Here is a 12,811-nt window from a genome sequence, read left to right as displayed (position 1 = left end):
ATTCTTTTTATCTGGATAATTATCATTAATTTTTATTTTGTATTTCCAATATTCTTTATTCTTTATATTTAGGCACCCCATTATGCTCTTTTTCGTTTTTTGTTTGTTTTTTTTGTGCCTTTTGTTCTGCATTTTTTGCCCATTATTCTGTATTCCGTTAACCCTAATCAGACCCTTTTTTATGAAACATTTAAAAAAAAAAATATACGTTATAAAAAATATGACACATGTATGTTCATTATCAATTAAATTCACCATATGGTTATTATAATTTTTTATTTTGGACAGATGACAAAGTTGTTTCCCAAGCTTGTATGAAGAGCAAGTCACTAATATCTATATAGTTTCTGACATATAACTGTTCATATACTTCTCTGATCGTATATAAATTCTTAGCCTCAGAACTGCTTAGAAACTCAATCAGCTGATTGCTTTTTTCGTATAAATCCATCTCCGCATTAAAATCTTTGAGTATGTTATGTGGATTTCGATCCTGGAAAACACACGGAGGTAAAAAGCCTAGATAAATATTTTTCTTATGTAGGAAAAACTGTGCAATGTAGCTTCTCCAAATATCACTTACACGCCCATTTACACTTACCGGAAGTGGCATCAAATCAAATGATGCTGAGAACCACAATGTAGCTTGTGCATTGAATGGTGTATACGAGTGTCTTGGAATTAACAACGCCCGTTTATTGTTGTTACTGAAATTAAAGGGAACTTTCCTTGTAAGTCTATAAATAGCATCAACATCCGGTTGTTCGTTTGCAAGTGCTTGCATTATTCCAACTTTTTTTTGTTCTTTTGCATTACATTCTTTTGGTATTGTTCTGTTGTCTTTAATTAACTGCAATGGAAATCCTCTAGGCCACGTGTATGTCTCGTTAACTCCGAAATATGGATATGGATTAACAATCTTAGTCACATATTTCGTACAAACCTCAGCATAATCGGAAGCAGTGCTGATGGAATTAAACTTCATTGTATCTACTATTCCAATGTTATCATCATCAAAATCCCATATCATTTTTGCCTTGTGCTGAATGGCATAGATATAACCAATATTCTTTCTACCAAAATGATTAAATGGTATTGCTTCGGCTAACATTGGGTAACGATGTTTTTGTTCGACTATTGTTAAATATTTTGTGTTCCGATTTGACAAATGTTTGAGATATATGTGTTCTGGTGGTGTTTTGATATCAGCAACAACTAGAAGACACCAATCATGTAGTGTATCTATATATTGTACAGCTTTTGATGGAGAAAATATTGTTGTGACTACTGCCCAGTTGTAACATGTTTTCTCTTTCGGGTTAGGTGTTATCGACCAATAATTTTTCAGGGGAACTACTGGTATACTTCTGATCACATTGCCAAAAAAAAGAGAACCAGTAACAGCACCAGCTAGCGTACCATTAAAATCATAGACTGTTTTCTTGTGTGCGTCTTTTGTTTGGATATAATTCATTGGATCTATATTTTGTGGGAATTTTACTGGACTGGTTTGCTCGTGCAGTTTGTACATTTCTAACGGGAGAGCTTTGTGAAGGAGGACATTATCTACACAAGAATCTTTATTAATGTATCTGGCAAAAACTTGTTCTCGATCTTTGCGTCTCCATACCATTACAATTCTTTTGTCATCCGCATGTGTGTCAACGTCATTGTATATGGAGAGCCAATCATACAGCGCTATATGTGCAAAGTTGTGACCAATTAAATCTGTATGACTGTCGCATTTTGATTTACCGCAATATTTCCTGTCCACAATTCTTTTTATTAAATCTATTCCAAGAACTACAAACATTTCATCAATTTCAGGTGCATTCGACGTTGTTCGTCTCCAACCATATAGTAATGTTGGTGTTAAGAGTTCATGCAACCGCGTTGTTATTTGTGGAATGCATAAAAACACGTCATCGTCCATCTTTGCTGCTATCGAAGCATCGGGGTAGTGTGAATGAATATATTGCAACCATTTGTATAGTTTCTCACCGAAACTAACAGCCCATCCATGGTGAGTCACATTGAGATACACAATATCGTTATACATATAATTTTCAAGAATTGATGCATTAGACGGATAATCAAAAACAAATTTATAAACAATACGGAAAGGTAGCTGGTCTGCATATTGGATCATTGTCGAAATCCATGTTTTCCTTTGTGCCGCCCTCCGATCAGCATTTTCGTCACAGGTTAAAATTCCAATTACAAAAAGAGGCTTATGTTCTGTATCTCTGTTGTAAACAATTTTTTTTTCCATGAATGTTCCAACTTTCAAGCTTATTTGGAATAAGAACAAGATCACAAATAGGACAATGAAAAATTTGATATATTTTAATTTCATCCTGAGACTTTTTCTTGGTAAAATGGTCCGTCCCTATAAAAGAAAAAAAGAAAAAAGTGAGAAAAAAAATCATGGTCTTGATATAAGAATTTTGCAACGGAACGATTATATCTTATAAACTTTAGGAGATATCTTATAAACTTTAGGAGATATCTTATAAACTTTAGGAGATATCATTTAAACTAAATAAGATATCTCCTATAATATATAAGATATCTTATATATTATATAAGATATCTTATATATTATATAAGATATCTTATATACTTTATAAGATATCTCATAAAGTTTATAAGATATCTTATAAAGTATATGAGATATCTTATAAACAATTTTGATATAAGATATCTTATATAATTTATAAGATATCTCATATAGTTTATAAGATATCTCATATAGTTTATAAGATATGTTATATAATTTATGAGATATCTTATAAAGACAATTATATAAGATATCTGATAAATTATATGAGATATCTTATAAACTATATAAGATATCTTATAAACTATATGAGATATCTTATAAACTATATGAGATATCTTATAAACTATATAAGATACCTTATACAGTTTATGATATATCTTGAAGTAAGAATAAATAGCAAATCGGCTTGCCATACACTTGGGGTACGTAGACCAGTTATATTTCATAATACATTTTACTCTATACATGTAAGGTTATATGGAAATATATCAATGATACAGCAATCCAACAACATATGAAGCAAAGAAATTAATAAAGACATATATAGAGGACAACATGCGGTCATGAACAATAGAATATACTATGTTAAGCTCTAAATTGGCACGGTTCGGTAAAACGTGTGAATAAATTAAACAAAAACAAACAAAGATCTGCAACCTATGATATGAACCAGACTCAAGCTGGCAGCCACTTTTATCGGCCAATCAAGATAGCAGCCACTTTTTTCCAGCAGCCAATTTTGACAATATGTCTAAAAACCCCAAAACTGCATAAGACTCAAACGTTCCAAAAATCGCGAAATCTTAGTAAAAAATAATTCAACAGCGGAATTCGACAATTTCGCGGCTTGTACTTAATTTAAAAGCATTTCATTACGTTTAAAATATGTATGTGAAGTTAGCTGCCGGTTTGTTATTCGATATTCGATATTCAATATCAGACGGTTGCTAGCAGTCGGTTCAATATTAAAATATAGTTGAAAATCATTAAAAAGTATAATTTTCAAAATTACATGGTTAACAGGAGTGAAAAATAACGCCGCAAATAGTTTTATGACCCCTTCAAGCTGTCGTAAATTCTCGTTGTCCTCGAATATAAACCCTTATATAAATTGCATATTTGTCTTTATGTTATATAGATTTTTATCAATAAAACGACATCAAAGATTCATCAAAGATTTAATTTAATATATAATATATAAAACTAAAACTAAAGCCGGCCACTCTAAAAACATTCAGATATATGAAAAGAAATATCTATGGAAAGTCAAAAAAGAATAAATATATAGTGAAGACCTACGGGAGACCACTCAGATGACAGTGAGAACCCTGGTGTTTCAATATTTCAAATGCAAAGATATTAAAGACTCTATAGTATATAAATTGGGTGTACATATAAACGTGACTAAAAAGATTTTTGGTTATGGGGATTGAAAATACGTAAATGGGGAACTTTGCATCTCTGTGGTGGCCAGACGGGCCCGGATCCCAGAAAAATATTTAAGTGGGGAATAGCTTGGGTCAATACCTTTAAAATGAGCTAGGTCCGGTTCGGAACTTTGCCGTAGGGATATACCGAAGAGTACCGAATGTGTGATTGATATGAAAAATACGTAAATGGGCAACATTGAACCTCTGTGGTGGCCAGACGGGCCCGGATCCCAGAAAAATATTTAAGTGGGGAATAGCTTGGGTCAATACCTTTAAAATGAGCTAGGTCCGGTTCGGAACTTTGCCGTAGGGATATACCGAAGAGTACCGAATGTGTGATTGATATGAAAAATACGTAAATGGGCAACTTTGAACCTCTGTGGTGGCCAGACGGGCCCGGATCCCAGAAAAATATTTAAGTGGGGAATAGCTTGGGTCAATACCTTTAAAATGAGCTAGGTCCGGTTCGGAACTTTGCCGTAGGGATATACCGAAGAGTACCGAATGTGTGATTGATATGAAAAATACGTAAATGGGCAACTTTGAACCTCTGTGGTGGCCAGACGGGCCCGGATCCCAGAAAAATATTTAAGTGGGGAATAGCTTGGGTCAATACCTTTAAAATGAGCTAGGTCCGGTTCGGAACTTTGCCGTAGGAATATACCGAAGAGTACCGAATGTGTGATTGATATGAAAAATACGTAAATGGGCAACTTTGAACCTCTGTGGTGGCCAGACGGGCCCGGATCCCAGAAAAATATTTAAGTGGGGAATAGCTTGGGTCAATACCTTTAAAATGAGCTTTTTCCGGTTCGGAACTTTGCCGTAGGGATATACCGAAGAGTACCGAATGTGTGATTGATATGAAAAATACGTAAATGGGCAACTTTGAACCTCTGTGGTGGCCAGACGGGCCCGGATCCCAGAAAAATATTTAAGTGGGGAATAGCTTGGGTCAATACCTTTAAAATGAGCTAGGTCCAGTTCGGAACTTTGCCGTAGGGATATACCGAAGAGTACCGAATGTGTGATTGATATGAAAAATACGTAAATGGGCAACTTTGAACCTCTGTGGTGGCCAGACGGGCCCGGATCCCAGAAAAATATTTAAGTGGGGAATAGCTTGGGTCAATACCTTTAAAATGAGCTAGGTCCGGTTCGGAACTTTGCCGTAGGGATATACCGAAGAGTACCGAATGTGTGATTGATATGAAAAATACGTAAATGGGCAACTTTGAACCTCTGTGGTGGCCAGACGGGCCCGGATCCCAGAAAAATATTTAAGTGGGGAATAGCTTGGGTCAATACCTTTAAAATGAGCTAGGTCCGGTTCGGAACTTTGCCGTAGGGATATACCGAAGAGTACCGAATGTGTGATTGATATGAAAAATACGTAAATGGGCAACTTTGAACCTCTGTGGTGGCCAGACGGGTCCGGATCCCAGAAAAATATTTAAGTGGGGAATAGCTTGGGTCAATACCTTTAAAATGAGCTAGGTCCAGTTCGGAACTTTGCCGTAGGGATATACCGAAGAGTACCGAATGTGTGATTGATATGAAAAATACGTAAATGGGCAACTTTGAACCTCTGTGGTGGCCAGACGGGCCCGGATCCCAGAAAAATATTTAAGTGGGGAATAGCTTGGGTCAATACCTTTAAAATGAGCTAGGTCCGGTTCGGAACTTTGCCGTAGGGATATACCGAAGAGTACCGAATGTGTGATTGATATGAAAAATACGTAAATGGGCAACTTTGAACCTCTGTGGTGGCCAGACGGGCCCGGATCCCAGAAAAATATTTAAGTGGGGAATAGCTTGGGTCAATACCTTTAAAATGAGCTAGGTCCGGTTCGGAACTTTGCCGTAGGGATATACCGAAGAGTACCGAATGTGTGATTGATATGAAAAATACGTAAATGGGCAACTTTGAACCTCTGTGGTGGCCAGACGGGCCCGGATCCCAGAAAAATATTTAAGTGGGGAATAGCTTGGGTCAATACCTTTAAAATGAGCTAGGTCCGGTTCGGAACTTTGCCGTAGGGATATACCGAAGAGTACCGAATGTATGATTGATATGAAAAATACGTAAATGGGCAACTTTGAACCTCTGTGGTGGCCAGACGGGCCCGGATCCCAGAAAAAATATTTAAGTGGGGAATAGCTTGGGTCAATACCTTTAAAATGAGCTAGGTCCGGTTCGGAACTTTGCCGTAGGGATATACCGAAGAGTACCGAATGTGTGATTGATATGAAAAATACGTAAATGGGCAACTTTGAACCTCTGTGGTGGCCAGACGGGCCCGGATCCCAGAAAAATATTTAAGTGGGGAATAGCTTGGGTCAATACCTTTAAAATGAGCTAGGTCCGGTTCGGAACTTTGCCGTAGGGATATACCGAAGAGTACCGAATGTGTGATTGATATGAAAAATACGTAAATGGGCAGCTTTGAACCTCTGTGGTGGCCAGACGGGCCCGGATCCCAGAAAAATATTTAAGTGGGGAATAGCTTGGGTCAATACCTTTAAAATGAGCTAGGTCCGGTTCGGAACTTTGCCGTAGGGATATACCGAAGAGTACCGAATGTGTGATTGATATGAAAAATACGTAAATGGGCAACTTTGAACCTCTGTGGTGGCCAGACGGGCCCGGATCCCAGAAAAAATATTTAAGTGGGGAATAGCTTGGGTCAATACCTTTAAAATGAGCTAGGTCCGGTTCGGAACTTTGCCGTAGGGATATACCGAAGAGTACCGAATGTGTGATTGATATGAAAAATACGTAAATGGGCAACTTTGAACCTCTGTGGTGGCCAGACGGGCCCGGATCCCAGAAAAATATTTAAGTGGGGAATAGCTTGGGTCAATACCTTTAAAATGAGCTAGGTCCGGTTCGGAACTTTGCCGTAGGGATATACCGAAGAGTACCGAATGTGTGATTGATATGAAAAATACGTAAATGGGCAACTTTGAACCTCTGTGGTGGCCAGACGGGCCCGGATCCCAGAAAAATATTTAAGTGGGGAATAGCTTGGGTCAATACCTTTAAAATGAGCTAGGTCCGGTTCGGAACTTTGCCGTAGGGATATACCGAAGAGTACCGAATGTGTGATTGATATGAAAAATACGTAAATGGGCAACTATGAACCTCTGTGGTGGCCAGACGGGCCCGGATCCCAGAAAAATATTTAAGTGGGGAATAGCTTGGGTCAATACCTTTAAAATGAGATAGTTCCGGTTCGGAACTTTGCCGTAGGGATATACCGAAGAGTACCGAATGTGTGATTGATATGAAAAATACGTAAATGGGCAACTTTGAACCTCTGTGGTGGCCAGACGGGCCCGGATCCCAGAAAAATATTTAAGTGGGGAATAGCTTGGGTCAATACCTTTAAAATGAGCTAGGTCCGGTTCGGAACTTTGCCGTAGGGATATACCGAAGAGTACCGAATGTGTGATTGATATGAAAAATACGTAAATGGGCAACTTTGAACCTCTGTGGTGGCCAGACGGGCCCGGATCCCAGAAAAATATTTAAGTGGGGAATAGGTTGGGTCAATACCTTTAAAATTAGCTAGGTCCGGTTCGGAACTTTGCCGTAGGGATATACCGAAGAGTACCGAATGTGTGATTGATATGAAAAATACGTAAATGGGCAACTTTGAACCTCTGTGGTGGCCAGACGGGCCCGGATCCCAGAAAAATATTTAAGTGGGGGAATAGCTTGGGTCAATACCTTTAAAATGAGCTAGGTCCGGTTCGGAACTTTGCCGTAGGGATATACCGAAGAGTACCGAATGTGTGATTGATATGAAAAATACGTAAGTGGGCAACTTTGAACCTCTGTGGTGGCCAGACGGCGTATTTTTATTCGGAGATTTAATGTTAGTGATGCGATTGTCGTCCATGTTTAATTTTTCAAGCAATTGACTCATATTTATTTCGCCATTTCCATAAAATCCAAATTTGTCTGTCATGGAAAAGCAACTTTATCATGTTCATTAGACAATAATTGTGACATATACAAACACAAGTGTCAACAGACCACTGGTGCTCTTATCTGAAGTTCATCGGTGATGTAGCAGATCTTAAGTTTCAAGTAATTTACCATAACGTAAGAGGTGTGTGGAAGTCCGTAAGAATCAACATGACTTTGCTGGTTGTCGTCTTAAACTAACACGTCCAATGGGTTCCAGATCCCATAATGGAAGGGTTTAAAGTTTTTTTGAAAAAGGATAACCTGCATTAATACACCTCGAAAATAGAATATCTGAAGAGTTTAAACTGTTTTCTCCCACTTTCCGTTTGATAGGGACTTGTTGGAAAGTAGAATGTTGTGTACACGCATCATTTATTTTACTCTCCGTTTGAAAGGAGCTTGTTGGGAAGTATACTGTTGTGTACACGTATCAATTATTTTAAGTTTTCGGGCATCCAAACGGGCGCTAAGTTGCAATCGCCTTTTAATAATATCCATATTCGAGAAATATTGTCGTTCTTCATATAATGTTGTTTTAGAGGTTTAATGACTCTAGACATAGTTACTTCTATTACCATACGTCCTTATAGAATTTTGGTTCAATTTTGTAATGACTATGTACCAAGGCACTGAATCCATATTTTACAATGTAACGTTTGTCATATTGTATAAATTTCTCCAGACACCACGTTGTGAAGGTTATTGCGAATGACGTTTATTTTTGTATGATATCTTTATTGGATCATCAAACACGTCTTGTAATCGTTAAATGTTATTTTCTGTCAATTGACTTGTTTCTTCATTCCTTTAGCTTTCCTGGTGTGTTGACCATCACCCATTTGATACTATCACATCTTGTAAGAAGCCCTACAAACTTAGCCATCATTTGACCACCACATGCATACAAATCATTTTTTGTTGTTGACGTTGGTCGGAATTCCAAAACGTGTTGTCCATACAACAGGTTGGTGTGTCAAACTTGTTTTGAATGTGAGACATGTCTTTGTGAAAGTCGTCGGTTTGAATTTGATAGGCTTAACTATCAGTGTCGGTAAACAGAAGTCGAACTTTGTTCCCGTTGCTTTTACGCACACAGTCCAAATGAATGTCGTACATTTAACATCTTCGAAAATGTCTAAGATGCATGCTCCAAAGTACACAGGCTTGTCAAACTTGAGTTTGGTTTTCTGTATGTTTACTACTACCATGGACTCGTTATACACCACGAATCGGTCACAGATGGTTTTCGCTGTTAGTTTCAACGGTTGTCTATCAGTAATCATTTATATTATATTCACTCGTTAACGTATGTTTTTCATGGCATTTCCAAACATGGAGTTGTTCATCAGTTTAAATGAATTCTTTTCAGACACGATGCTGGCTAGGATTCTAATGTAAGTGTTCAGGTAAATGAAAATTTTAAGCCATATTGATTGCTATAGTTTTGACACACGATTCACTTTGGTTTATACCAACCTGTGGGAACAACACTGTTTCAAATTTCTATGATGAAGAACATACTTTACACGTTTGTTTTAATCTAAATGCGGCACAAACTTATGAACCTTGTTCATTTTTATGTTTTCATTTAAAATGATTAGTCGTTATGGCTATTGTATTGTCTCCTGAGTAATCCAAATCACATTCAGTTATGTTCCCAACCTCGTTCTCATATTTCCACATGTCAATGTCTTCAAGGTTGTCCACGCATTCAAAACCCCTGTAGGTTACGGACATGACCAACACATACAAATTGTTAGTACCTAAGTATTCCAAGAAAATCGTTGGTTGTGATGGGTCGTAGCCACTCACGTATTTGGCGTTGGCCACCCATGGCGATGGCTTATTTTAGCACACACCCCTTTTCGTGTTGCATATTACCAGCAGAATTAACATGTCTAATCTTACTTTGCTTATTTTTAACTCCACATCGTAAGCTAGCCCTGTTGACGTATAATAATGAAATGCGTCAAGCCCTTGGTATTTTAAACAAAAGGCACTTTAGTTTGTAAAGATATCTTCCAATTGCACAATGTCGTGGTAGTCTTGACCATTTGTAATGTTTGACAGTTAAATGTAGTAAACACATATTGTACATGAGAATAGTCAGCCACACTAACGTGTTCATTGTAAAGTCGGTCAGCAGATACTGAGAAAGTACTTTTATTCATGGGGAACCAATTTACGTGGTTTTCCTGGATGACTTTATCCAAGAATTTAAGTGTCCAACGAAATAAAACAACCGTGGTCCAAATCAAGACATGGAAAGATCCCTATGTAGCTATAGGTTTTACTACTGATATGATATAGAGAATATATTGAATATCGCCAAATCTGAGAATACTATAAAAGTTGCACTATGAACTCCAACTGCAGGCATGATTATACCTATTTAATCTTTAAAAACCTAAGATGTACAACTTTTGATCTTTTATTTCTCATAGAAAAAATACTTTTTTATCAATGAAAGTTAGATTTCTGGTATTAAAAATATGCTATGATAAAGTGTTCATTTTATGTCCTCGTAATTCTCGTATGCATGGGAAATAATAATGTCATGCTCGGCTTGCGTTTGTTTTCAAATCAAGATAGTTTTTTTGTATTTGTTTATGTAGCTGTTTTCTTTAGGTGACATGTTAATGGCTTAATTAACACATTTGAAGGTCTTGCATCTGTTGATCACTCGATCTCTGGTCAATTAGTGTGATAACTACAATTAACACAGGTCAATGTTTTCTTTGCAATTTCCTTCAATCCAGACAATTTGTAACCTACGCTTCGAATCGCATACTAAAGTAAATGTTTCAATTTTGATTTTAGAAAACTAAAATCCACGAATTTAAAAACCCACGAACATGTTAATATTTCTCAATCCACGAAAATACCCACAAATTAAAGTAATTTCACAGTAGTAGTTGTGTTTTCGTCATGTTGTAATGATCCTTGATGAAATCAGAAGATATACACTTTTTTATTATTAATTCATAATGCTACCCAAATCACGACTTTCATACCTTTAATTTGTTCAACTTTAAATTCTTAGCTAAATATATAAGGTATAGAACGAAGTTAACATAAACCTACACAAATCAATGAAAAGCATTTCTTATCCATACACTTTATTAGAAAAAAATATGTTCTTTTCATCAGTGTTGGAAATGCAATTCACTTCACCATCGGTAAACCCCAAACGCATTTACGATCAAGTGGGAGTCATACCCTGTTAAGTTATGGAACAAAGGTAGATAGTTGGCAGTTTAAGTTATATTGTTTTATATGCTGCTACACGATACTTTCCTGTCAAGTGGCCGTGCTCACGTACTTTGCTTCCCCTAATTTATCATCGCACGTATGACAATTTTAACTCGCTGTAAAACATTTGGGATCTTCATCAGTCACCACCAGGTCTTTTAATCCATGTATATGTCTGTCATGTCTGTAATCTCCTTCATTATCTCTTCCATACAAGCCACAAATTTATTAACAATGTCTTCACTAGAGTACACTTTTGTGTCTTTGTATTCCCCATGAACATACTTGATACAGAAGTAAAACCAGAAGGTGTATTGTTTTGGTAAACATCTGTGTAAGCTTTTAATTTCTCAGTTTGGCAAGTGTCTATCTGTTTTAAGTTACATAGAAAGTCAGCATAAATAACATAAGGTTATCGCAATTTACGTTTGTACTAAGTTGTAAGATATTGTAAAGGTATCTTCTTCTGGAATCTCGATTTTCACTCCATTCCTCTTAAATGTATCACAATACACTAAATGTTCGTCTAAAAAGTCATCACTTCAACCGTGGTTCATACATCTTTGACAAAAACACAATAACATTGTGGGATGACCATTGGGGACTTTACAAATGTGATAAAGTTTTATCCAACAGTAATGTTGTTTAGTAGCATTCAATTTAGTTAAATATAACATGTTTGTATGAGTTCTATCGTTTCTGATGTTTTTTGAATTTTTAACGGATACCCTGCAAATTCTCTTAAGAGTTGTTGTTTATTTTAACACCACACCCAAACACATAAAGTATACAAGGTAGTATTTAGCCTTTCATATTTGGTCAATATGTTTCAAGGACAATAACTAGCCCCTTCCCCTTTTTTTGGTCAACTCGTTTACCTATTTTTTGTATTGAATCACTCGGTGTGTACTTTCCTGATCCATCTCCTCATTATGTGATTTTGAGAACACAGCTCACGTAAATAAAAGTTCTTCTAGTTTTACTGAAAGGCGTAGGTAAGACTTACACTTCAGGGATACAATTTATCCATATGAAGGTGTACTTCTACAATATGACTAACGTTCACTCACTTCCATCACGCATGCAAGTTGCTATCCTGTCTTTTGCCTTTTCTATCATTACTGTTAGTGCAGTGTCTTAGTTGGTTGATTCATGAGTAATACTAACTTGAGTTGTCCTAAAAAGTGAAATCACTGTCACATGTTGCAGAGTTTGTTTTTACCAACCGTACTAGAAGCAAATATTGTACCTTCGATGCCTACTTTAATTGTTGTGCGTCTGTTTTTACTAATCAAATGTTTGTAAAGCACTTCGACTTGCCTTAACAATGAATTAACAAATGGTTCAATGATTACGTACTTCTTTCTATCATCTTTCACCTTAATAACAGGTTTCTTAGCTATGTCTTGTTGGAGTCGTTTTTCTTTTACCTAGATCTATAAGATATACAACGTTTCTTTTCTTTTAGTATAAAATTCATTTTTAGTGAACAATTATGAACGGGATAAGACTTGATGCGTTTTGTCTTCAATAAGCTTTACCAACACGTCTTTTGGATTTATACTATATCCTTTTAACCCAAGACCCTTT

General features: G+C 36.6%; 1 protein-coding gene across 1 annotated transcript in view; it reads right to left on the bottom strand.

Moving 5' to 3' along the window:
- Positions 1 to 265: 265 nt before the first annotated feature.
- The window catches only part of LOC134722435 (uncharacterized), a 33,422-nt gene continuing 20,876 nt past the window's right edge, over positions 266 to 12,811 (bottom strand). Inside the window, exon 2 of the mRNA XM_063586057.1 lies at positions 266 to 2,389. Within this exon, the coding sequence (XP_063442127.1) occupies positions 266 to 2,356 (2,091 nt within the window). The 5' untranslated portion in view covers positions 2,357 to 2,389. The remainder of the gene's footprint in view (positions 2,390 to 12,811) is intronic.

Source organism: Mytilus trossulus, chromosome 6 (assembly GCF_036588685.1).
Source record: "Mytilus trossulus isolate FHL-02 chromosome 6, PNRI_Mtr1.1.1.hap1, whole genome shotgun sequence".
In the NCBI taxonomy this organism is placed as follows: Eukaryota; Metazoa; Mollusca; class Bivalvia; order Mytilida; family Mytilidae; genus Mytilus; species Mytilus trossulus.
This window is presented reverse-complemented; position numbering and strand designations above follow the sequence as displayed.